The 27649-nt window shown below is 44.5% G+C and overlaps 1 protein-coding gene across 1 annotated transcript; it reads right to left on the bottom strand.

Moving 5' to 3' along the window:
• Positions 1–353: 353 nt before the first annotated feature.
• On the bottom strand, positions 354–25670 carry METTL26 (methyltransferase like 26). Its single transcript, XM_073636613.1, has 6 exons — positions 25074–25670; positions 19644–19803; positions 18208–18267; positions 11767–11834; positions 7945–8023; positions 354–1239 (listed from the first exon to the last, which is right to left on the bottom strand). Exons 1-6 carry the CDS (start codon positions 25268–25270, stop codon positions 1192–1194), a joined length of 612 nt encoding a protein of 203 aa, XP_073492714.1. The 5' UTR covers positions 25271–25670; the 3' UTR covers positions 354–1191.
• Between the last annotated feature and the right edge of the window lie 1979 nt (positions 25671–27649).

The raw sequence follows: 27649 nt of genomic DNA on the forward strand, positions 1-27649 counted from the left end.
ACACCCCTACTCCAGCGATCTCCACTACCTTCCGGGTCCCATGACAAGTGGCTGCCCTGCTGCATTCTGAACAGAGGAGGTTGGCCGCTCGGCCTGGGCACCATTCAGAGAATGCTTTGCATACCGAGTATTTGCACAAGTATTGGTACTCTTGCAAATGTACAGATACCTGAAACCGATACTTTCAGGCTCGGTTCTTTGAGCTGTCAGTGGGTCTCCCCAGCTGAAGTGTTAAAGAAGTCCGTTAATTGGAGCTGTAAAAAAAAACAAAAAAGCGCCAGCAATGTTTATTAACAACATTGCTCAGCCGCTGAAAGACTACAATTAAAAGAAACATTGTTTCTTTTTGTATCTTTCTTTTTCTTCATCTGCAGATCAAAGGGATGAACAAATGTTCCTCTGTTTAAACTCCTTATTAACCCCTTAATTTACTCTAATCAGCCTTAATTAACTCCCTATTCTCCTCCATTTAATTATTATTTTCCTGCTTTTTTTTTGTTCACGTCTATTTTATAAACGATAAACAATGAAAACCTTTTTTTTTGTATGCTTTGTTAGTGAATATTTATACACATATATACTAACATATATTTACACATTTCACATTGAAAAAGCGCAAAATTTTAAAAAAATCGATTTCATTTGTAAATAACTTTTCACTGCTTTGTACCATTGCTGACAACTGAAGTGAAAACAAAACAGTTGCAGTAGGCATCAGTAATTGGTGTCGGTAAGTACTAAAAAAAAGTATTGGTACTCGTAAAAAAAAAAAAAAAAAAAAAAAAAAAATGGTATCGGTGCATCCCTAGTAACTATGTATACAATATCCATATCTGGAATTTTCTTTAAACTACCCAGCTAACCACAGGAAAGTGAAGAGTAATATAAAGGGAAAAATAAGGCAAACAAGTGTAGAGACAGAAAAAAAAAAAGTTAATCATTTATGTTAGAAAATGATGAAGTGGATGTTTGTTTTTAGGACCTGAGACCAGATCTGTCTATTGGTTCCAGATCTTGTTCTATATCAAAGCAGATAGATACATACTGGAGCGCACAAACATACTCATACTAGAAGCCCCACCAGCAGAACAGACAAACCAGCAGCTTGGAAAAACCACATTGCAGACATATCCATACAGCATGTTCTAAGAAGGCGGATGGCCTGTTGCTTTGCTCCCCGGTGACCCGCGCTCACATCTTACGGAAGATCAAACACTTGTTATTTGCTGGCATATCCACCTGTAATACAACACCAGACCGGAGATCAGTGGTACAAAGGTAAGCGTGTCACAGTGTCCCTGCAGGAATCACCGCAAATGGTTAGTTGTGGTCACGTGTATGGGGGGGGGGGGGGACGACTGACTGAAAACCAACACATATTTGAGGAAGGTGAAAAATGTGCGTGCAGTGACAAGTTTCTGCCGATGTCACACAGACACAGCAGATAATATTGAGCTTTCCTCTAGTGGACTAAGGCCTCTTCCACACGGGGAGAATCCGCTCACCGGAGTCCGCCAGATCAGCAGGAGATCGCTCCATTGATCTCCGCTGAACCGGCGGATGACAGGTCCGTCTCTGCTCACTGAGCAGGGAGGGACCTGTCAGAGTGCCGCTGACTCCTATGGAGAGATCGGATGAAAAAAAAAAAATAAGATCTCATCCAATCCGATCAGCCAAAACGGATGGCGAACACATCGACATACGTCTGATTTTAGCGTATCGGATGACATCCGTCTCCTCATAGGAGTCAATGGATGGCCCGCTCAGATCTGAGTGTGAAAAGGGGCCTAAATCTCAAATGATAGAGTATAATGATAAGGTCACTATGGCTCATAGATGAAAAGTGGAGGAAAGGAAACCGTCTACCACCCACATCACTCAATCAGGCGCTTCTTATTTTTGTTGCTGTACTATAGAATAGACAGGCTTTATTCTGATTGGGTGCCATAGACAACACGGGCACATTTTATTTTCTTTGCTTTACCACTATATTGTGCATCCGGAAAGTATTCACAGTGCTTCACTTTTTCCACATTTTGTTATGTTACCGCCTTATTTCAAAATGGATTAAATTCATTATTTTCCTCAAAATTCTACAAACAATACCCCATAATGACAACGTGAAAGAAGTTTATTTGAAAATGTTTGCAAATTTATTAAATAAAAAAAAAATAATAATAATATCACATATCCATAAGTATTCACAGCCTTTGCTCAATACTTTGCTGAAGGCACCTTTGGCACCAATTACAGCCTCTTTTTGAGTATGATGCTACAAGCTTGGCACACCTATTTTTGGGCAGTTTCTCGTTTTCTTCTTTGCTAGACATCTCAAGCTCCATCAGGTTGGACGGGGAGTGTCGGTGCACAGCCTTGTTCAGATCTCTCTAGAGATGTTCAATCGGGTTCAGGTCTGGGCTCTGGCTGGGTCACTCAAGGACATTCACAGAGTTGTCCCGAGCAACTCCTTTGTTATCTTGGCTGTGTGCTTAGGGTTGTTGTCCTGTTGAAAGATGAACCTTCACCCCAGTCTGAGGTCCAGAGCAGGTTTTCATTAAAGTGGAGGTCCGCTGAAAAAAAAAAAATATTAAAAGCCAGCAGCTACAAATACTGCAGCTGCTGACTTTTAATATATGGACACTTACCTGTCCAGGGAGCCCGCGATGTTGGCAGCAGAAGCCGATCCGTCCCTAGGCTCTCGGCTGCTGCCGCAGCCATCCTCAGTAAGGGAATAAGGAAATGAAGCCGTGCGGCTTCACTTCCTCGTTCCCTACTGCGCATGCGCGAGTCGCGCTGCGCGTCCTCTCAGGTCCCTGCTGTGTTCTGTGTCTCACAGAATACAGCGGGGGAGGACAGGGTAGGCGCCGGAAGTGGCATAGGTCACCGCAAGCGCCACGGTGAGCTATGCCAGGAAGTGGTAGCAAATACCCGTATTAGACAGATATCTGCTCCCTCCTCACCCCTGAAAGATGCCAAATGCGACACCGGAGGGGGGGAGGAATCCAAAAAGTGGAAGTTCCATTTTTGGGTGGAACTCCGCTTTAAGGAGGTCTCTGAACATTGCTGCATTCATCTCTACCTTGATCCTGACTAGTCTCCCAGTTTCTGCCGCTGAAAAACAACCCTAACAGCATGATGCTGCAACCACCATGCTTCCATGTAGGGATGGTATTGGCCAGGTGATGAGCGGTGCCTGGTCTCCTTCAGACATGACGCTTGCCATTCAGGCCAAAGTGTTCAATCTTTGTATCATCAGACCAGAGAATTTTATTTCTCATGGTCTGAGAGTCTTTCAGGTGTCTTTTGGCAAACTTCAGGCGGGTTGTCGTGTGCCTTTTACTGAGGAGTGGCATCCGTCTGGCCGCTCTACCATACAGGCCTGATTGGTGGAGTGCTGCAGAGATGGTTGTTCTTCTGGAAGGTTCTCCTCTCTCCACAGAGAAACACTGGAGCTCTGTCAGAGTGGCCATCGGGTTCTTGGTCACCTCCCTGACTAAGGCCCTTCTCCCCGATCGCTCAGTTTGGCTGGGTGGCCCGCTCTAGGAAGAGTCCTGGTGGTTCCAAACTTCTTCCATTTATGGATGATGGAGGCCACTGTGCTCATTGAGACCTTCAATGCTGCAGAAATGTTTTTGTACCGCTCCCCAGATCTGTACCTTGATACAATCCTGTCTCGGAGGTCTACAGACAATTCCTTGGACTTCATGGTTTGGTTTGTGCTCTGACATGCACTGTTAACTGTGGGACCTTATATAGACAGGTGTGTGCCTTTCCAAATCATGTCCAATCAACTGAATTTACCACAAGTGGACTTAAACTAAGTTGTAGAAACTCTCAATGATGATCAGTGGAAACAGGATGCACATGAGCTCAATTTTGAGTGTCATGACAAAGGTTGTGAATACTTCTGTACATGTAATTTTTTCATTTTTTTTTATTTTTAATAAATTTGCAAAGATTTCAAACAAACCTCTTTCACGTTGCCATTATGGGGTATTGTTTGTAGAATTGAGGAATTTAATCCATTTTGGAATAAGGCTGTAACATAAAGTGTGGAAAAAGAAGTGAAGCGCTGTGAATACTTTCCGGATGCACTGTATTTCCTATCATGCTCAATAAGGACAAAAAATAAAAACATTTCTGGACAACTGAAATACAACTGGCTGCTTTTTGTTGCATTATTATTCCAATAAAACAGAGGGAGCAGCACTGCCTCCATATGAAAACATTATCTAGCAAAAGTTCTGGAGCATTTTTCCTTAAGGTTGTGAGGCAGGAAGGTAAAGAAATAGCAACATATTGGTTGAACTGGATTTTTCAACTAGACTAACTATGTAACTCAGTAGCAGCTCTGACTGCAATGCTCATCCTCAGCTTGTAGCTGTCCCCGGCAGTACTTCTTTTTCTCCAAAAGGATGTCCTCAGTCTTATCGGTTGAATGATACCCAGAATAACTCAACCCTCCTTATATCTTTTAGGCTCCAGAGCTGACATTCCTGCATTTAAAGTGATTATAAAGAGAATGACTATGGGGGCACTCAGAAGGGGGTAGGAGCCAGGAGCACTGGTGGGGACATGAGAAGAAGAGGATCAGGGCTGCTTTGTGCAAAACCACCACACAGAGCAGGTAAGTACAGTGGGCAAAATAATTATTTGATCCCCTGCAGATTTTGTAAGTTTGCCCACTTACAAAGAAATGAAGGGTCTATAATTATTGTCATAGGTGTATTTTAAATGAGAGAGACAGACTATCAACCAAAAATCCAGAAAAAAAACACGATACAAATGTTATAAAAATTGAGTTACAGTTCAGTGAGTAAAATAAGCATTTGATTCCCAAGCAAAACATGACTTAGTACTTGGTGGAGAAACTCTTGTTGGCAAGCACAGAGGTCAGACGTTTCTTGTAGTTGGTTACCAGGTTTGCACACATCTCAGGAGGGATTTTAGTCTGCTCTTCTTTACAGATCTTCTATAAAACCTTAAGGTTTCTTGGCTGTCACTTGGCAACTCAAACTTTCAGTTCCCTCCATAAATTTTCTATAAGATTAAGGTCTGGAGACTGGCTAGGTCACTCCATGACCTTAAAGTGATACTAAAGTCTTGTTTAAAAAAAAATAACAAAACATGTTATACTTACCTGCTCTATGTAGTGGTTTACACAGAGCAGCCCCAATCCTCCTCTTCTCAGGTTCCTCGCCGGCGCTTCTGGCCCCTCCCTCCCGCCGAGTGTCCCCACAGCAAGCAGCTCTGTGTGTCCATTAAGATACGGAGCCATGGCTCGGCCCCGTCCCCTCTTTCTCTCCTCATTGGCTCACAGACTTTGATTGATAGCAGCGGGAGCCAATGGCGTCTGCTGCTGTCTCAGCCAATCAGGTGAGAGAGTCCCAGACAGCCAAGTCTTTCGTGCAACATTGCTTGATCGAGATGGGGTTCAGGTAAGTATTAGGGGGGCTGCTGCACCCAGAAGGTTTTTTATCTTAATGCATAGAAACTTCTGCCTATAGAACCACTTTATTGTGCCTCTTCTTGAGCCACTCCCTTGTTGCCTTGTCGGTATGTTTTGGGTCATTGTCATGCTGGAAGACCCATTCCACGACCCATTTTCAATGTTCTGGCTGAGGGAAGAAGATTCTCATCCAAGACTTTACAATTCATGGCCATCCATTGGCCCCTCAATGCAACAAAGTCAGCCTGTTCCTTTAACAGAGAAACCACCCCAAAGCATAATGATTCCACCTCTGTGCTTGACTTTAGGGATGGTGTTCTTAGGGCTCGTCTACACTTGCTTCAAAACATGGCTTGGGACAGGCTTTGTTAGAGCTCTCTGAATGTCAGACAAAGCTCCTGTCACTAAATAAAATGGTTAGCTTACAGTCCCATTTACAACTTGCATTTGCTTTGCTTCAAAAATTATACCCCATGTCGCTTTAGTGGTGCTTCAAAACATCTTCAAAGACTCCATAGAAGTCTATGGCAAAGCTTGTTCGAAGCACCTACAGATTTTCAGAGGCTTTAATTCAGCTTTAGCTTTGCTTTGGAAAAATTGCAGGTATGAGATATCAACACACACACACACAGGGCATCTGACAAGCTCGATTAAAGCTTCAAAAAAGCATCACCAAAGCATCAAAGTACCACCGAAGCATCAAAAAAGCTTGTTGAAGCGGTAGTCGATAATGTGTGTTGAAGTAAGGATCATAGTAAGCATTTTTCTTCCTCCAAACACGGCTAGTCGAGTTATTGCCAAAGAGCTTAATTTTGGTCCCATCTGACCGCAGCACTTTCTCCCAATGCTTCTCTGAATCATTTAGATGTTCATTGGCAAACTTCAGACGGGCCTGTACATGTGCCTTCTTGGGGGGGCCTCGCGGGTGCTGCAGGATTTCAATCAATGGTGGCGTAGTGTGTTACCAATGGTTTGTTTGGTGACTGTGGTTCCAACTGCCTTGAGATCATTCACAAGCTCCTCCGTGTAGTTCTGGGCCGATCCCTCACTTTTTCCATGATCATCCTTACCCCATGAGTTGAAATCTTGCATGGAGCTCCAGACTGAGGGCGATTGATGGTTATTTTGTATTTCTTCCATTTGTAAATAATTGCTCCAATAGTTGTCTCCTTCTCCCCAAGCTTCTTGCTGATGGTCTTGTAGCCAATTCCAGTCTTGTGCTGGTCTACAATCTTATCCCTGATGTCCTTTGACAGCTCTTTGGTCTTGCCCATGATGGTGAGGTTTGAATGGAAGAAAGAGATTCAGTTGACATGTGTCTTTTATACATACAAGTTGTCGTTAGGAGCACCTTCTTCAATTGAAAGGACTAATCTGTGTACCATAAGAGCACATACTGTAGCCAGTCTGTGGGAGCCAGAATTATTGTATTGTTGGTTGGTAGGGGATCAAATACGTATTGTACTCACTGAACTGCAACTCAATGTATAACATTTGTATTGTGTTTTTTTCTGGATTTTTTGGTTGATATTCTGTCTCTATCATTTAAAATACACCTATGATAAAAATTATAGACCCTTCATTTCTTGGTTAGTGAGCAAACTTACAAAATTTGCAGGGGATCAAATAATAATTTTTGCCATTGTATTTCATGTTTGTTATTACATTTTTTTAAAAATAACAAACATGTTATACTTAGCTGTTCTGTGCAATGCTTTTGCATAAACCAGCCCCGATCCTCCTCTTCTTGGGTCCCCTGCCAGTGCTCCTGGCTCCTACCCCCATCTGAGTGAACCCATAGCAAGCTGGGTCTCACTTCACTCCTACCTCATATGCTGTGATTGACATCAGCAGGAACCAATGGATCCAGCTGCTGCCTTCATGGCCAGTGAGGAGAGAGCCGCCGATCTCTGGCACAGTACTGGATTGAGATCAGGCTCAAGTAAGTATTGGGGGGGGGGGGCCTGAACACAGAAGGTTTTATACCTTAATGCAGAGAATGCATTAAGGTGAAAAATCTTCTGCCCTTAGAACCATTAAGTTCCCAAGGAAGCCAACCTGCTGCTGAGAAAACCCCACTGCCTCTGCTGAATTTTACATTTTACATCGCTTGAAGCATTAGGGAGTGAGACTTTACTAGCAGTGATGGGGGATGATGATGACTTTGGCAGTAGGAGCTCACATCTGGGATTTTGCAGGGTTACTTCAAAAATCAGGAGAACAGCAAATACTGTGTTTAAAAACATGCAAATCTAATGCCGCAATAAAATGCAATGAACCCTGCTGTATAAAATCTAAATCAGAATTCAAGCACTGCATCTTAAACTGCTTCAAGAATGTAAGTTAGAAGAAAAAAAAAAAACAAAAAAAACAAAAAAACAGAGGCAAGCCCTAAAAGACACTGATCATATTTATAAAAGGGCTATGCCGGGTGGTGTACATACGGCAGCCACAGTGGCGCACAGTAGCATTAAAATGTAATACGAGGGCTTTACCATTCTCTCCAATGTCAAGCCACAGGATTTCCCCAGCTTTTGCAGGTCTGCTGTGTCCCAGATCCCCCAGGCAGGATTACTGCAAATTAAGAGAAATTTCAACTCCGGCAACACAAAAAGAAATATTATTAGAAGCAGACTGTTGATTTATGCTGCAAAACTATATATAATAAGCCTCTATGGAAATTTATGGGGATGTAATAATCCTATATACAGGTGAATCTCAAAAAATTAGAATATCAACAAAAACGTAAAATTATTTCAGTAATTCAATTCAAAAAGTAAAAAACTTGTATATTATATAGATTCATTACACACAGTGATCTATTTCAAGAATTTCTTTTTGTTTTAATTTTGATGATTATGGCATATAGCTAGTGAAAAACCAAAATACAGTAGCTCAGAAAATTAGAATATTGTGAAAAAGTTCGATATTGTAGACTCATGGTGTCACACGCTAATCAGCTAATTAACTCAAAACACCTGAAAGGTTTCCTGAGCCTTTAAATGTTCTCTCAGTTTGTTTCAGTAGGTTACACAATCATGGGGAAGACTGCTGACTTGACAGTTGTCCAGAAGACAGTCATTGACATCCTCCACAAGGAGGTCAAGTCACAAAAGGTCATTGCTAAAAAGCTGTCTGTTCACAGAGTGCTGTATCCAAGCATATTAATGGAAAATTGAGTGAAAGGAAAAAGTGTGGTAGAAAAAGGTACACCATCAAAAAGGGATAACCACAGCCTTGAGAGGACTGTGAAGCAAAGGCAATTCAAGAAATTGGGGGAGATTCACAAGGAGCGGACTACGGCTGGTGTCAATGCTTCAAGAGCCACCACACACAGACGTATCCAGTACATGGGCTGCAACTGTCGCATTCCTTGTATCAAGCCACTCCTGAACCAAAGACAACATCAGAAGCGTGTTACCTGGGCTAAGGAAAAAAAGGACTGGACTGTTGCTCAGTGGTCCAAAGTCCTCTTTTCGGATGAAAGTCGATTTTGCAGTTTATTTAGAAATCAAGGTTCCAGAGTCTGGAGGAAGACTGGAGAGGCACAGAATCCAAGTTGCATGAGATCCAGTGTGAAGTTTCCACAGTCTGTGATGATTTGGGGAGCCATGTCATCTGTTGGTGTTGGTCCACTGTGTTTTATTAAGTCCAAAGTCAGCGCAGCCCTCTACCAGGAAATTCTAGAGCACTTCATGCTTCCCTCTGCTGACCAGCTTTATGAAGATGCCAATTTCATTTTCCAGCAGAACTTGACACTTGCCACACTGCCAAAAGTACCAATACCTGGTTTAATGATCATGGGATCACTGTGCTCGATTGGTCACCTGACCTAAACCCCGTAGAGAATCTTTGGGGTATTGTCAAAAGGAAGACGAGAGACACCAGATCCAAAAATGCAGATGAGCTGAAGGCTGCTAACCAGGGCAACCTGGGCTTCCATAACACCTCAGCAGTGCCACAGGCTGAGGGCTTCCATGCCACGCCGCATTGATGCAGTAATTCATGCAAAAGGAGCCCCGACCAAGTATTGAGTGCATACTATACTGTACATGGACATACTTTTCAGTAAGCCAACATTTCTGCATTGAAAATCCTTTTTTTCTTATTGCTTTTATGCAATATTCTAATATACAGAATTTTAGCTATAAGCTATATTCATCAAAATTAAAAGAAAGAAATGTTTGAAATACAGTTGGGTCCATATATATTTGGACACAGGCACCATTTTCACTTTTGGCTCGGTTTACCACCAGAATAAAATTAAAATGAAACAATCCAAATGAATTTAAGGGGTTGAACATAAATATCAAGTACAAATTTTAGGAACTGCAACCATTTTTATACACAGTCCCCCAATTTTCAGAGGCTCAAATGTAATTGGACAAATGATTATAATCATAAATAAAATGTTCATTTTTTTATATTTTGTTGAGAATGCCTTACTGGCAATGACTGCCTGAAGTCTGGAACCCATGGACATTACCAAAGACTGAGTTTCCTCCTTTCTGATGCTTTGCTGGGCTCTAACTGCAACTGTCTTCAGTTCTTTGTTTTTCTGCCTTTAGTTTTGCCTTCAGCAAATGAAATGCATGCTTAATTGGGTTGAGATCAATTGACTGACTCGGCCATTGCAGAATATTCCACTTCTTTTCCTTCAAAAGCTTCTTGTGTTGCTTTTGCAATGTGTTTTGGATCATTGTCCACATAGCCCACACTGGTACCGATTAATCTTAGTTTCATCCATCCAAATAATGCTTTTTCAGAACTGGTCTGGCTTTTTTAGATGGTTTTTTTTGGCAAAGTCTAATTTGACTTTTCTTTTCTTCAGACTTATGAATGGTTTGCACCTTGTGGTGAACCCTCTGCATTTGCTCTCGTGAAGTTTTTTCTTGATTGTAGACTTTGACAATAATACGCCCACCTCCTGGAAAGTGTCCAGGATCTCACCGGTGCATTCTGCTTTCCTCACAATGTACCAAACTGTTGATTTGGCCACTCCTAATGTTGCTGCCATCTCTCTGATGGATTCTTTTCATTTTTGAAGCCTTACAAGGCCTGTTTCACTTGCATGGACAGCTCCTTCGAATGCATGATCTGGGTTCACATCAATAGATTCCAAATGCAAATACCGCACTTAAAATCAACTCCAGACCTTTTTTACCTGCTTAACTGATGAAGAAATAACGTAGGAGTAGCCCACACCTGGCCATGAAACAGCTTTTGATTCAATTGACCAATTACTTTTGGTCCCTTGAAAAAGGGTGATGGCTGTTGCTGTAATTCCTAAACCCTTCCTCCGATTTGGATGTACATACCCTCAAATTAAACCTGAGAGTTTGCACTTTCAGCACATTCATTATATAACTATAGCTTGAATATGCTTTGGTAAATACCTACAAAAACTAAAATTGTGCCTGTGTACACATATATATGGACCTACTGTAACTGTGTATCACTCTATATGTAAAGAATCTATATAAAAACATATGGAGTTTCACTTTTTAAACTGAATTACTAAAATAAATGAGCTTTTTGATGATCTTCTAATTTTTTTGAGATGCACCTAAATTGCTCGGTATTACTGGCCTTCATGTACCATAAGATAAACCCTCATCTGCAGATGACTTTTGTTTTAACTGGTGTAGGTGGATTATCCCAGCAATGAGCGGGAGTGAACTCTACTCAGGGAAACACGGTACAGTCTGAAGACAACAGTGCATGATAAGGTCAGAACTTGCTGTTTATACCGATTAAAATACAAAGAGGTGCCATGAGAAGAAAATAAAAAAGTAGAAAAAAGAAAAAAAAGGAGAGAAAGGTTGCCAGGTTATGTTTTTGATGTTTGTGTACCATTGGCAAAATTTCTCTTCACTTCCTGTCCCAAAGAGGCAACAGGAATTTAGAGGATATCTCCCATAGTGAGAGGAATTTCCCCTTTAAGCTTAATTCAGACAGACACTGACACCAGTTCTGCACACAGACCGCATATGTTATTGCGCCTGTATGGCATAGCAAATGTGTGCATGCGGGCGGATGCAGGCATTCTTGCACGCATGTCAAAATTTAACATGTGGCTGTGTCTGTGCAGCCACTGCGTCTGCATTGGCATCTACCTCTAAAAGGGTGCCTGTCGAACCTGGGGGTGGATGCAGGCGCAATAACATATGGTCAGCTTTGCTCTTCCTCACTCTATACAAAACTAAAATTTGGTTTTGCTTAGCAATACTCTGTAAATAATGAGAGCTAATATAACACAACAGACAAGGACATTGTTGGACGTGTACATGCACATATAATATACACAGAAAGAGTACCTGTTTTTCAGACTCTGATTAAAGTCGATATTACTCTGAGGGGAGAGGATGCCATTAACAGAGTAAGGCTGTGGAGAGAACAGATTCAGTCAGTGCCCACTACGTACATAATGTTTGGCAATGTGGAGATTTTTCTCCAGATTACAAAGGAACACTAAGGTTCCATTAGGCCCCTTTCACACGAAGGGTCCAATCAGGTCCGCCTGTCAGTTTTTCAGGTGGACCTGATCAGACCCCGCATTCACCCCTATGGACCGGCAGGTGTAAATGGACTTACCTCAGGTCCGATGCTGTGCGTAAAAGAAAAAAAAAAAAAAAAGAAGGGGATCACAGGGTAGTCAGGTGTAAATGGACGGTGGAGTCCGCTTACTACTGGCCACCCATAGAGAAGAGTGGGCTGCGTCCGAGTCTGCAAACTGAGCAGACACGGACCTGTCATCTGCCCGCTCTGCTCCGATCACTGTTGATCAAAACGGAGTCCGCCCGTGTGAAAAGAGGCTTAGACTGCATTTTACATTTGCACTGTACCGGTCTTGCTGTGAAGGCTTCAGAAATAAAGGTAATGTTAAGATATGTTGCAGCACATAGGCAGAGAGCAATCCTAAAACTGATAAGTTGCTATGTTATCTAGCAAACCCTCCAACTGTACTAAATTGGAAAGATCATTCAGTTTTTCTAAAGTCACTCATGGAGCGATTACCTGCGATGACTGGCCCTGGATTCAGACTCCATCCAGGGCCGATCATCGCAGGTAGTCACTCCATGAGCGATTACATTCGAGTGGCCACAAATAACCATGGGAGCCGTCAGCCTCCCATTGCTTTCATCGGGGCTCCCACCCATAGCCAATTGCCAGGAATTGCCAGGAATCCCTGGAATCAGTAACAGTCCTATTTGCAAGCATGAATGGGGCCCGAAAGACTGTATCAGTAGAGTCCAGGCTCAGCATTATTATTATTGGTATCATTTAGACATGTGCAATTTGTTTAGTTCCAAATTTGTTTTTGAACAAATTAGTTAATTCAGAAAGTTCCGAATTTTTCAATTTTGGAAATTCAAAATTTCGGAAATTTGAAAAATTTGGAAATTTGAAAATCCGAAAATAATAATGAAAATCCGAAAATTCAAAAGAATGAAAATCCGAAAATACCAAAACCTGAAATAATAACTAACTAATAATAACTTAACTATTACAGGTATTGTAATTTCCTTTCAAATTTGGCTGTTAGTGAACGTAACAAGTACGAATTTATCCAAAGTTACGAATTACCTGAAATAACAAATGCTGTATCTAAACGAATGGAACGTAACGATTTAATAATAAATAACAATAATAATAATAAAAACTTTTTTTATTATTATTTAATTTGTTCCTCTCCATAAGTTTCGATGCGGCATTCATTATTTCTGATAGTTTGTAACTTCAGATAAATTTGTATTCGTTACGTTCACAAAAAGGCAAATTTGAACGGAAATTCCAATACCTATAATTTAATAGTGAATATTAGTTTGTTATTATTTCAACTTTTACTGATTTTCTTTCTTTTTTTAAAATTTTACAATTTCCGAAAAAAGCAAAAAACCGAATGAAACGAAAACGAACACATTTTTTGTCAGTGCACATGTCTAGTAGGGGTGCAACGGATCAAAAAAACTCACGGTTCGGATCGTTCCTCGGATCAGGAGTCACGGTTCGGATTATTTTCGGATCAACAAAAAAAAAAAATCTCCCCCACTGTAATATCCACAATCTCCCTATTGGCAGGGTATTGGCAGGGTATTGGCACTGCTGCCATCCGATCTCTCCCCTCCACTGTACAGATCAGTACACAGAGGGGAGAGAGGAACCGACGTCATGATATGACGCCAGTTTGTTACAAGTGATCGCTCCGTCATTTGACGGAGCGATCACGTGCTAAACGGCCGCCGGGTGTACCAAGATGGCTGCCGCTCCGGAGCTAGGCCGAAGCCGCGGCCTTTCCTATGGCCGAGGCCACAGAGCGCTCCGCGGATCACGGGTGTCCCGTACAGATCAACCTCCGCAGATCGGGTCAACCTCCGCGGATCGGCTCACGGATCGATGACGATCCGTTGCACACCTGTCTAGTATAATTTAGGATTTACAGTGCCTTGAAAAAAGTATTCATACCCCTTGAAATTTTCCACATTTTGTCATATTACAACCAAAAACGTACATGTATTTATTTGGGATTTTATGTGACAGACCAACACAAAGTGGCACATAATTGTGAAGGGGAAGGAAAATGATAAAAGGTTTTACATTTTTTTACAAATATGTGAAAAGTGTGGTGTACATTTGTATTCAGCCCCCCCGAGTCAAAACTTTGTAGAACCACTTTTTACTGCAATTACAGCTGCAAGTCTTTTTGGGGATGTCTCTACCAGCTTTACACATCTAGAGAGTAACATTTTTGCCCATTCTTCTTTGCAAAATAGCTCAAGATCTGTCAGATTGGATGGAGAGCGTCTGTGAACAGCAATTTGAGTCTTGTCACAGATTCTCAACTGGATTTAGGTCTGGACTTTGACTGGGCCATTCTAACACATGAATATGCTTTGATCTAAACCAGGGGTCTCCAAACCCCAACCTGCCGGCCACATCTGGCCCGTGGCTCACCCAGACTCATAGCATTGCCGATCTGCTGCCTTTTAAAAGCAGTAGAACGGCAGTATGACTGGCAGGTCTCGCAAACAAAGCCGCTCCCCCACACCCTCCCATGCTGCTATGCTGTGCTGAGGATTGGCTGCTGGGACCACCTGTCCTAGCAACCAATGACATCATCAGCACGGCACCTCCAGGCTTCCCGCCCGCTGTTTGTATTAGAGATCCTTCCGTGTGTGTGTAGCAGCGGGCGGGAGTCGGGAGGTGCAGGAGAGCTGCTCGAGGAAAATGTACAGGAGACTCTGCTGGGGAGACTGCTGATGGGGACACAGAGGATGGGGAGACTGCTGGAAACACTGATCTTGGGGACACTGATGAGGAGACACTGATCTTGGAAACACTGATGCTGGGGAGACTGCTGATTTGGACACTCTGCTGGGACACTGATGATAGGGACACTAATAATTTGGACACTCTGCTGAGGACACAGATATTGGGGAGACTCTGATGGGGGACACAGATATTGGGGAGACTCTGATGGGGGACACAGATGTGTGGAAGGGTCTGGTGGGGACACAATGTGCAGGTAGACTGACAGGGACACAGACATGCGGAAAAGCTCTGGGGGGGGCACAGACATGCAGAAAGGCTATGATGAGATTATTAAAATGTTATTAATTTGTTTATAAATACAATTTTTCGGTCCGCGAATATTTGTAAAATCTACAATGTGGCCCTCGGGTTTGGAGACCCCTGATCTAAACCATTCCATTGTAGCTCTGGCTGTATGTTTAGGGTCGTTGTCCTGCTGGAAGGTGAACCTCCGCCCCAGTCTCAAGTCTTTTGCAGACTAATGCCCCGTACACACGGTCGGATTTTCCGATGGAAAATGTCCGATCGGAGCGTGTTGTCGGAAATTCCGACCGTGTGTGGGCTCCATCGGACATTTTCCATCGGATTTTCCGACACACAAAGTTGGAGAGCAGGAGATAAAATTTTCCGACAACAAAATCCGTTGTCAGAAATTCCGATAGTGTGTACACAAATCCGACGGACAAAGTGCCACGCATGCTCAGAATAAATAAAGAGATGAAAGCTATTGGCCACTGCCCCGTTTATAGTCCTGACGTACGTGTTTTACGTCACCGCGTTTAGAACGATCGATCGGATTTTCCGACAACTTTGTGCGACCGTGTGTAGACAAAACAAGTTTGAGCCAACATCCGTCGGAAAAAAACCTAGGATTTTGTTGTCGGAATGTCCGAACAAAGTCCGACCGTGTGTACGCCCTATAACAGGTTTTCTTCTAAGACTGCCCTGTATTTGGCTCCATCCATCTTCCCATCAACTCTGACCAGCTTCCCTGTCCCTGTTGAAGAAAAGCATCCCCACAACATGATGCTGCCACCACCATGTTTCACAGTGGGGATGGTGTGTTCAGGCTGATGTGCAGTGTTAGTTTTCCGCCACACCGTGTTTTGCTTTTTGGCCAAAAAGTTCAATTTTGGTCTCATCTGACCAGAGCACCTTCTTCCACATGTTTGCTGTGTCCCCCACATGGCTTCTCACAAACTGCAAATGGAACTTCTTATGGCTTTCATTCAACAATGGCTTTCTTCTTGCCACTCTTCCATAAAGGCCAGATTTGTGGAGTGCACAGCTAATAGTTGTCCTGTGGACAGATTCTCCCACCTGAGCTGTGGATCTCTGCAGCTCCTCCAGAGTTACCATGGGCCTCTTGGCTGTTTCTTTGATTAATGCTCTCCTTGCTTGGCCTGTTAGTTTAGGTGGACGGTCATGTCTTGGTAGGTTTGCAGTTGTGCCATACTCCATTTTCGGGTGATGGATTGAACAGTGCTCTGTGATTTGTTCAAAGCTTTTGGATATTTTTTTTTTATGACCTAACCCTGCTTTAAACTTCTCCACAACTTTATCCCTGACTTGTCTGGTGTGTTCCTTGGCCTTCATGATGCTGTTTGTTCACTATGGTTCTCTAACCTGGGGGGATCCACAGAACAGCTGTATTTACTGTATACTGAGATTAAATTACACACAGGTGGACTCTATTCACTAATTTTTCTGAAGGCAATTGGTGACACTAGATTTTAGTTAGGGGTATTAGAGTAAAGGGGGCTGAATACAAATGCACGAGACACTTTTCATATATTTATTTGTAAAATATTTGGAAAACCATTTATCATTTTCCTTCCACTTCACAATTATGTGCCACTTTGTGTTGGTCTATCACATAAAATCCCAATAAAATACATTTATTTATGTTTTTGGTTGTAACATGACAAAATGTGGAAAATTTCAAGGGGTATGAATACTTTTTAAAGGCACTGTATATAGTGCCAACATTTTGTGCAGAGCTTTACAATATAAAGGGCGATGGCACAGATACAATACAATTCAAAACAAGAAGGCGGCCCTGCTCATGGGAGTTTACGTCTTCCACTATCTGACCGGCATTGGTCATGCCTCCTTAACGTCTCTCAGTCTGTAACCTAAAGTGGTTCTACAGCCTGAACGTTTTTTTATAATGCATTAAGGTAAAAAATCTTTTCTGCTGCAGGATCCCCGCAGCCCCCCCTTATTGTTGCCTGAGCCCGATACGATCAAGTGACGTGCATGAGAGCTCTCGCCGCCGTCTCCCTCCTCATTGGGCAGATTAATAGCAGCGAGAGTCTCAATCAAATACTGTGACGAGGGAGTGGGGGGCGGTGCCGAGTTGCCCGGTCGGAGACAATAGAAGCAGACAGGTCAGCTTGGGAGCAACACTGCACGGGTGCCCCCATGAAAATCGGCTTTCCATGGAGGCACTCGCCGAAGAGGAGGAGCCTGCGGGGGAAACCAAAAAATGAGGATCAGGACATTTTTTTTGCACAGAGCAGGTAAATATACCATGTTTTTTATTTTAAATTTAAAGTGATTGTAAGCGTTCTTTTTTTTTTTTTTTTTTTTAAATAACAAACATATCATACTTACCTCTACTGTGAAGCTCGATTTGCACAGAGTGGCCCTGATCTTCTTCTTCTGGGGTCCCCGGGTGGCTCTTGCGGCTCCTCCCCACATCAGATAACCCCCTAGGAGAAAGAAGCGCTCTCCTGAGGGGGGGTTACCTTGCGGGCGCACTCAAGTCCAGCATTCGGCGTCCACAGCCGCCGAATGTATGACTCAGCCCCGCCCCCAGGCGCCCGCGTCATTGGAGTTGATTGACAGCAGCAGAAGCCAATGGCTGCGCTGCTATCAATCTATCCAATCAAGAGCCGAGAACCCCGGGCAGAGAGACAGCGGGTCAAGATCCAGGGCTCAGGTAAGTAAAACAGGGTGGGGAGGGGGGGGGGGGGGGGCGCGGTCACTGCCAGGTGTTTTTTCACCTTAATGCATAGGATACATTAAGGTGAAAAGACACAAAGGTTTACAACCCCTTTAAATACACAAACAAAAAAACAAAAGGTTTAATATCACTTTAAGGGTCCCCACAGACGGCTTGAGTTTTGATCTATTCCTGCTGAATCAGCCAAGACGGAGTTGAGGATGGCCCTGCAACCACCTTTTGGCTCGACAAAAGTCTAATTAAAAATCGACTCAGCCAGGTAAAAAAAAAAAAAAGAGATCAGCTCAACAGTGACTGCATCCTACCAGGAGCTGTGGCTGCCTGAATACAATAGAAATTCCTCTAGCTGTTAAGTTTAGCATGGATGGGGGAATCAAGGGATTTTTCTCTGTCTGAACAGCCAAAATTCAAGCTGTCTATGGCCAGCCTTAGATCTGTCATGCAGAAAACAATTCAATCCACAAGAGGTCAGTCTTACCCCATAGGTGAGGAGCACACCCCCAGGTTGAAGCACATGGCCCGCTCCATTAAAGAGACCCTGTAACAGACACAGTGAAAAGAAATGAGAAAAGGGGACGATAAGGAGAAAAGGTCACACACCAGGCATGAAAATACAAGAGACAAAAGGCAACACAAAGGAATCATTTTACACTTTTATCTTCAAATACAGAGTATAACGGACTACTTGCCTGGTTTTCAGTCCGTGAAGGTTTTACATATGCCACGCCATCTGACCACAATAAATTTACACCCATAATTTAAAACAAAACTGTAGGTGTATTTTTTCCCCCAGCAAACTATGCATAGTCAAGGTGGCCACACACTTCACAATCTGATTGTACAATCTCTATACAGTTAAATTTACCAAAACCGTAGATATCATTTCTAAACAATGCATTCCAGTTCAATTCAGCTAATCGGGTCTTGCACAACCCAATAGTTGAGAAATTCAAAACATGTCCCAAACTGGGATTTTAAATTTCGCCACAAGCAGGGACTATGCCAAATCTATTCAGAAGTGGAATCCAAACATGATCTGGAAGGGGGGAGAAAAGCCTTGGTGGGTCCGAGACCTCCAGTACAAACAAATGGCAAGCACCCCAATCTATAACTGGCCGTTTGCAGCAAGGAGCACATGGAAGGGCGACGCACGTCAAAAAACAACCAAAAATTCCCAGCTCACTTACCAGCCAGCCTGCAACAATCCATCACGGCATGCTGGGGTTGCTGTGACATGGTCGTTGCAACTTACACATGTATTTGCAATGCGTGCAAATAAAACCTCTGGGTTTTAAACGTGAACGGTTAGACCCCTTTCACACTGGGGCGGTTTGCAGGCGCTATTGCGCTAAAAATGGCACCTGCAAACCGACCTGAAACAGTTGCTGCTGTGTCTCCAGTGTGAAAGCCCCAAGGGCTTTCACACTGGAGCGGTGTGCGTGCAGGATGGGAAAAAAAAAGTCCTGCGAGCAGCATCTTCGGAGCGGTGAAGGAGTGGTGTATACACTGCTCCTTCACTGCTCCAGCCCATTGAAATCAATGGGACAGCGCGGCTATACCGCCGCTAATAATAGCGGTGCTTTACCGCCGACGCACCTCCCGCCCCAGTGTGAAAGGGGCCTTCGACAAGGTCAATTCGGTTTGTTAAGGCTGGCTGGTAATAAGTTAGGAATTTTTTGTTGTTGGTTTTTGACATGGGTCCGAGACCTCACCGACACACAAATCTCATCACCCATCGGCCCCACACATGGCCAATCTTCCTTGTCTATACATTCAAACATGCTTGGGATAAACATAGATCTATACTTAGACAAAAAAAAAAAATATGGGCAGACTCGATGGACTACTCAGTCTTTTTCTGCTGTCATTTTTCTATGTACGTTTCAAAATCCAAAAAATGATAGATGTAATGACCTTGGTAGAGCTGGGCTCTGTGATGTGAATCATGTTGATGCAGACGATAAGATGCAGCGAGTCTGGCGCTAGTCCCCAGGTCTCCCAGCTCAGCGAGACATTCAAAGTACGAGGCTGCTCCACATTGGTCAGAGATCCTTTACTGATGTATTCAGAAATACTGCCAGGAGACACACAAGATATAATGCAGGTTATCAGATGCAGCTCATCAAACTGGCAATACATGAAATGGAATCTGACTGGCTGATAGTGGCCGTACAGAAAGACATTTCAATATGGCAGATGTATGAACCCTACCGATGTGAGTCTAGACCAGGGATCCTCAAACTACGGCCCTCCAGCTGTTGTGGAACTACACTTCCCATGAGGCATTGTAAAACTCTTACATTCACAGACATGACTAGGCATGATGGGAATTGAAGTTCCTGAACAACTGGAAGGCCGTAGTTTGAAGACCCCGGTCTAGAATGTCAGCTTGTCCTATAGGTTTGTGGTGGCAAGTGTAGACCAATAAAGCTGACAGGAATCATCTGACCCCCACCCAAATACATTGCAATAAAAAGTGCCAAGACTAAGGCCTCATTCACACGAGGCGGTCTGCGTTTCTACGGAGCCCGCCTCGGTCCGCCGGCTCAGCGGGCGATCAGTCCGTTGATCTCCGCTGAGCTGGCGGATGACAGGTCCCTCTCTGCTCACTGAGCGGGGAGGGGCTTGTCAGGCGCCGCTGCTGCCTATGGAGGGATCGGATGAAAATGGATGTCTGTTTTCGTCAGATCTCACCCGATCTGATAGCGACGGATATGGACGTAGGGCCGTCTGCTTTTAGCGGATCGGACGGGGTCGGATGTCAGCGGACATGTCTCCGTTGACATCCGTCGCTCCATAGGCTAACATGAAACGCCCGTTCAGGTCCACCGTCAAAACTGACAGGCGGACCTGAAAGGGGCCTAAGGGCTCATTTACACTTCGCTTCGACTTTACCACACATTAAAAGAACCTACTGTTTCAACATGCTTTTTTGAAGCCTCAACGAAGCTTGACAAATGTATAAATAGATGACTCCCGCGCTAAAAGCCTAATCTAGGGGGCACTGCTGTAAACACCTGCGAATCTGATCCAAACAGAAAAAGTGATAAAATAGGTAAGTGGTGATGTTTGCGCTGTGTAAAAAAAAGGGGGGGGGGGGGGTGTCAATAGACACGGATGGTGACGCTAGAGAGCGATGATTCTAGTATGTGAAAAGTGGAAAATATAAAATAATAATGCAATCTCATAAAACGTGATAATAGCAAATACTCCTGGTATATCAAATGATGTGATCATATGATCACGATGGTAAAAACATAATGTGCACAAAAAATGCAAATGAATCCAAATAGATATATACAATAGTCCAGTGCAAGGAAAAGTCTATATAACAGTATGGTGGGTGACAAAAGCTCAGTGCAAAAATAGGAATCTGTAAATCCCACCACCAAAACACACAAGTGCTGAAAAACAAAATCTTCAGTGGTGACACCTCTGTGTCTGCAAGCAGCTCACTTCACTGTCGTAAGGTATACAGCAGATAGATCACAGATGCAAATAGAGATGGCAGATGCAACAATGTAACAGTCCCCTTCAGGTTGCTTGGGAGGTCTCGTGGCAGATTATAAAACATAAGGAGCAACAAAAAATAATGTTCATAGCATAACTCTGTGGGACAGACACTGTGGGGCAGGAGCAGATCAAAAAGTGATGTGGTTCTTGGTCCGCTCTTGCTCCCAGGTGTTACAGATAGGGACTCGATGAGTGATGATGCAAGTATAGAAAGAGAGACGCTCATAGCATAATCCCGCATATGGAACAGTTTATTAAAAGTGAAAAAAAACCCCTCACATTTAAAATGGTCCGCAATGTAAACATCCACCAGCGCTGAGCTGTTCCATATGCGGGATTATGCTATGAGCGTCTCTCTCTTTCTAATCACTCATTGAGTCCCTATCTGTAACACCTGGGAGCAGGAGCGGACCAAGAACCACATACAAGGGGCTTACGAACTCGGCGTTCGTGGATTGACGCCTACGCTCCTTATCTTAAAAGTGAGTGCATCACTTTTTGATCCCCTCCTGACCGAGGGTGTCTGTCCCACAGAGTTATGCTATGAACATTATTTTTTGTTGCTCCTTATGTTTTATAATCTGCCACTGAGACCTCCCAAGCAACCTGAAGGGGACCATTACATTGTTGCATCTGTGATCTATCTTCTGTACACCTTACGACAGTGAAGTGAGCTGCTTGCAGACACAGAGGTGTCACCACTGAAGATTTTGTTTTTCAGCACTTGTGTGTTTTGGTGGTGGGTTTTACAAATTCCTATTTTTGCACTGAGCTTTTGTCACCCACCATACTGTTATATGGACTTTTCCTTGCACTGGACTATTGTATATATCTATTTGGATTCATTTGCATATTTTGTGTTGATCACATCAATATTTATTCATGTTTATGCACATTATGTTTTTACAATCTTGATCATATGATCACATCATTTGATATACCAGAAGTATTTGCTATTATCACGTTTATGAGATTGTGTTATTAGTTTATATTTTCCACTTTTCACATACTAGCATCATCACCATCCGTGTTTATTGAAGCTTGACAAATGCCCCGTGTGTGTTTATGTTCCATTTGTTTTAAAGGTGCCCAGTAGAGCCCCGGCTAAGTTGTACCCCCCCTCAGCAGATCATTAATGCCCCTATTCAGCAGATCCCCTGCTCAGTAGTACCCTCATCTCTGCTGATGCCCCACTCAGTAGTAACCCCCAGCTCTGATGATCCCTCCAGTAGTAACCCCCAGCTCTTCTGATCCCTCCTTCAGTAGTAACCCCCAGCTCTTCTGATCCCTCCTTCAGTAGTAACCCCCAGCTCTGCTGATCCCTCCTTCAGTGGTAACCCCCAGCTCTGCTGATCCCTCCTTCAGTGGTAACCCCCAGCTCTGCTGATCCCTCGTGCAGTAGTAACCCCCAGCTCTGCTGATCCCAGCTCTGATGATGCCCCACTCAGTAGTACCCCCAGCTCTGCTGATCCCTTGCTCAGTAGTAACCCCCAGCTCTGATGATCCCTCCAGTAGTAACCCCCAGCTCTTCTGGTCCCTCCTTCAGTAGTAACCCCCAGCTCTTCTGATCCCTCCTTCAATGGTAACCCCCAGCTCTTCTGATCCCTCCTTCAAATGGTAACCCCCAGCTCTGCTTATCCCTCATTCAGTGGTAACCCCCAGCTCTGCTGATCCCTCGTGCAGTAGTAACCCCCAGCTCTGCTGATCTCCGTGTAGTAGTAACCCCCAGCTCTGCTGATCCCTCATTCAGTAGTAACCCCCAGCTCTGCTGATCCCTCATTCAGTAGTAACCCCCAGCTCTGCTGATCCCTCATTCAGTAGTAACCCCCAGCTCTGCTGATCCCTCGTGCAGTAGTAACCCCCAGCTCTGCTGATCCCTCGTGCAGTAGTAACCCCCAGCTCTGCTGATCCCTCGTGCAGTAGTAACCCCCAGCTCTGCTGATCCCTCGTGCAGTAGTAACCCCCAGCTCTGCTGATCCCTCGTGCAGTAGTAACCCCCAGCTCTGCTGATCCCTCGTGCAGTAGTAACCCCCAGCTCTGCTGATCCCTCGTGCAGTAGTAACCCCCAGCTCTGCTGATCCCTCGTGTAGTAGTAACCCCCAGCTCTGCTGATCCTCTGGTTTGTTAATCCTCCTCACTCTCCAGTCCCCACTCACCTCCCTCTATATTACTCCAACGCTGCTCACCACATGTAACTTCTACTAGTTTATCTTGCTCTGTTCCCCCAGCTCTGCTGATCCTCCGCCACTCAGTCCTCTCTCTCCTTCTGCTATAGCATTCCCATGTTGCATACCATGTGTGTCGTCTACTAGTTCCTCCACTACCAGTCTGGACCCAGCTTACCGATCTGCTGCTCCACGCTACACACTAGATGTGATGTCTGCACCAGACACTTCCAGAATATATACACATGAACCGAACCCGCTGCTGACACCTCTCTGCTTCCTTTGTTGGTTTCCCAGTGCATCGTGGGATATCTCATACCTGCAATACCTCCAAAGCTAATCCTGAATAAAAGACACTCAAAAGATGCAGGTGCTGTTAGCGAGCTTTGTCATAGACTTCTATGGAGGCTTTGGAGACACTCTGAAGCACCAACAAAGCGACATGCGGTATAATTTTTGAAGCAAAGAAAAGCAAACACAACATGTGCACAGGACTGTAAAGTAACTATTTTATTTAGTGACAGGGGCTTTGATTGTCATTCAGAGTGCTTTAGCCACATTTTGAAGCAAGTGTAAATGAGCCCCAAGGGCTTGCTTACAGCACTGTGCAGATAAAAAACGCACAGAAAATACATGAGTGCATTTTTTTTAACTTCATTCACAGTGGTTTAATGCACAATGAACTGTGTTTTTCAATGCATTGGGATGGATTTAAAGGCTAATAGACTATGCACTTTGCAAGTGCAGTTGCACTAATTTTCCCCAGAGCTTAGAGAATGTGGCAAATCTCTGCTGATTTCTATCATCCAATCATGTGTAAGCATAAATGCTATTTTTTCTTTTTTCTTTGTTGCACCTGATTGGGTATTCTTTACAAAGTGAAGCCACGTTCACGAAGCTCTGAGAATTACTGAAACTGCACTTGCAAAGCACACTGTCTATTTGCCTTTAGTAAATGAACCCCATTGTTTTTGCACAGGACACATACAGGGGCAAAGTACAAACATCTTTTTTTTGTATTAGGATCGGTGCATTGGCTTGACGCATGTTAACGGGAATTGCGTAAAAAAGCATACATGATACATTTTTATGCCGCACAATGCAGATGTATGGTGTAACCAGGGCACACAGAAAAATCACATTCAACAGAACCTGTCATTGCCCCTTAACACTAACATTCCTGTATGGAAGCATCAATAGATCTGCCATGTTCTTAGAAAGAAGAAGGAGGGACACCATTCAGCACACAGCAGGCACAGTACACAACGTTACCACCGCTCCAGTTATGTGGACAATGAAGAATGGGGCTGAACCCATTGGTGATTTTTTCACTATTAGTCGGGGTTCACACTGCTGCGTACAGAACACTGCATGGGATTCGCACCGCATTCCTGTGCACATCACATGCGATGTATGTGCCGTGTGATTTGAGCCATACATTTTGTCACACTGCGTTTTGCGATCTGTTTCGGGTGTTACACAGAACCGTGTAATTAATATGTATTCGGGTTTAAAGGGATGAGGTGGCAACTCTACATGGATCGTGGGTTCCCCCACACCTTGTTCTAGTGTGAACCGGGGCTGAGTCACTGGAGTGCCCACTGCCACTATTACCTGAGCCATCACGTGACAGGTGCCACGCCCCCCCCCCGGTCACATGACTCACCTCTTCAGGCAGCGCTGGTCCAGCTCGGAGGGGATCCAGCGCACGTTGGGCAGCGCCTGGGAAAAGTGGGCGGCGTGTTGCCCGGTGCCTGAGGCCACCTCCAGCACCCGGACAACCGGGACCTCCGGGTTCACATATTGCCGCAGCACCTGCAGGATAGGCTCCTTGTTCCTATCCGCCGACGCGGCCACCAGCATCTTCACCGTCCTCTGCGCCCACACACTGATGATGGGGTCCTGCTGGGCTCCGAAACGTTGCACTCTTCTGTTGTGATGTAATCTTTCTTTAACAATACAAAAAAAAAAAACGGACCTTATCTGAAAATCAGAGGTGTGCTGCTGACAAATATTTACACCCCACTGATTGAGAGACTACAACTCCCAGAATTCCCCGGGGCCACAGCAAAACGGGACCTGTCTATATGTCACCTCTCCCACACAAGAGCTGGGCGTTTAACTGAGGCGCTCCGCCATCATCCTGAAAACGAACGTCCCTTGCCTTCTTGTGAGGCATGTAAACATAAACTGGCAATTTTGCCCATAATAAGGATGGCCACCGCGCTGCCTCCACGCACCGCGCCTGCCACAACGAAGATGGCCGCCGGCGCCGGAAAATCCATTCTGCGCCGACGCAAAAGTCCCGCCTCATAGGTGGAAGCCAGAAGTCCATAAAAGGCCGGTAGAAGTATCGCGAGCGTGCTTTAACCGTGCTCTGGCCAAATGAAACAGGGAACTTGCTAAACAGATTTAAAATAAAATCATGTCAAAAAGTAATAACCATGCTGCACTACGTGTTCATAGCTTTCAGGTGGCATTTTACACATCTGCACAGATAATGCACCACTTTACCCAGAAAATTGTTACAATTACAGATGTTTAACAAAATGAGCGACAATTTTGAAAAAAACACAACATTTTGTACTTTTTGCTGTAATAAATATCCCCATTTTTTTTTTTTTTTAAAAGCAAATTTTTTCTCAGTTTAGGCCGATATGTGTACATGTTTTTGGTAATAAAAATCGCAATAAACGTATATTGATTGGTTTGCGCAAAAGTTATAGGGTCTACAAAATAGGGGATAGATTTATAGCATTTTTATTTATTTATTTTTTTTATTTACTAGTAATGGCGGCGATCTGCGATTTTTATCGGGGCTGTGACATTATGGCGGACACATCAGAAACTTTTGACACATTTTTGGGACCATTGGCATTTATACAGCGATCAGTGCTATAAAAATGCACTGATTACTGTAAAAATGTCACTGGCAGGGAAGGGGATAACACTAGGGGGCAATCAAGGGGTTAATTGGTGTTTCTAACTGTGGGGGGAGGGGACTGACATAGAGGAAGTGACAGATCGTGATTCCTAGCTATTAGGAACTCACGATCTGTCTCTCCTCACAGAACAGAACAGGGATTTGTGTGCTTACACATACACGTCCCCGTTCTGCCTCTCGTGCCCGCGATCGCTCGCGGCCGGCGGTCATCGCAACCGCTGGTCACGAGCATCGTCACCTGCGCAATGCAGCGGGCACACGCCTCCGGCCTGCTATCCCGCTTAACCACTTCCCGCCCGCCCTATGGCGGATTGACATCCGGGAAGTGGTTCTGTTATCCTGACTGGGCGTCATATGACATCCAGCAGGATAACATGCCGCAGCGCAACCCCCGGGGGCGCGCATCGTGGCGATCGGTGGAGCGGTGTGTCAGCCTGACACACCGCTCCACCGATCTTGGTAAAGAGCCTCGGCGTAGGCTTTTTACCACGTGATCAGCCGTGTCCAATCACGGCTGGTCACGCTGTCAATAGGAAGAGCCGTTGATTGGCTCTTCCTCACTCGCGTCTGACAGACGCGAGTAGAGGAGAGCCGATCAGCGGCTCTCCAGGCAGGGGGAGGCTGCGCTGATTGTTTATCAGCGCAGCCCCCCCGCAGATCACCACACTGGACCACCAGGGATCGCCACTAGGACCACCAGGGAAGGGGCAACATGTGGATGGCCAGGTATGTACCCCATGGCCATCCACATGTGCCCAGTGTGCCAAATCTGTGCCAATCAGTGCCCACAAATGGGCACTGATTGGCACCATTATGTTGCAGTGATGCCCAGCAATGCCACCCTTAGGGGCATCACTGCAAACAAGCAGTGTCATCAGTGCCACCCATCAGTGTCCATTCGTGCCACCTGTCAGTGCCCATCAGTGCCCATGTATCAGTGCCCACCCGTGCCCATCTGTGCCAACTATCAGTGCCACCCATAAGTAACCATCAATGCCATCTACGAGTGCCCATCCGTGCCACCTATGAGTGCCCATCAGTGCCGCATACCAGTGCCACCTATCAGTGCCCATCAGTGCCGCCTATCAGTGCCCATCATCAGTGCCCGTCAGTGCCACCTCATCAGTGCCACCTCATTGGTGCCACCTCATCGGTGCCCATCAGTGCCGCCGTATCAGTGCCCGTCAGTGCAGCCATATCAGTGCCCGTTATTGAAGAAGCAAACGTACTTTATTTACAAAAAGTTTTAACAGAAACAAAGAAAAACGTGTTTTTTTTCAAAATTTTAGGTCTTTTTT

Source organism: Aquarana catesbeiana, linkage group LG06 (assembly GCF_042186555.1).
Source record: "Aquarana catesbeiana isolate 2022-GZ linkage group LG06, ASM4218655v1, whole genome shotgun sequence".
In the NCBI taxonomy this organism is placed as follows: Eukaryota; Metazoa; Chordata; class Amphibia; order Anura; family Ranidae; genus Aquarana; species Aquarana catesbeiana.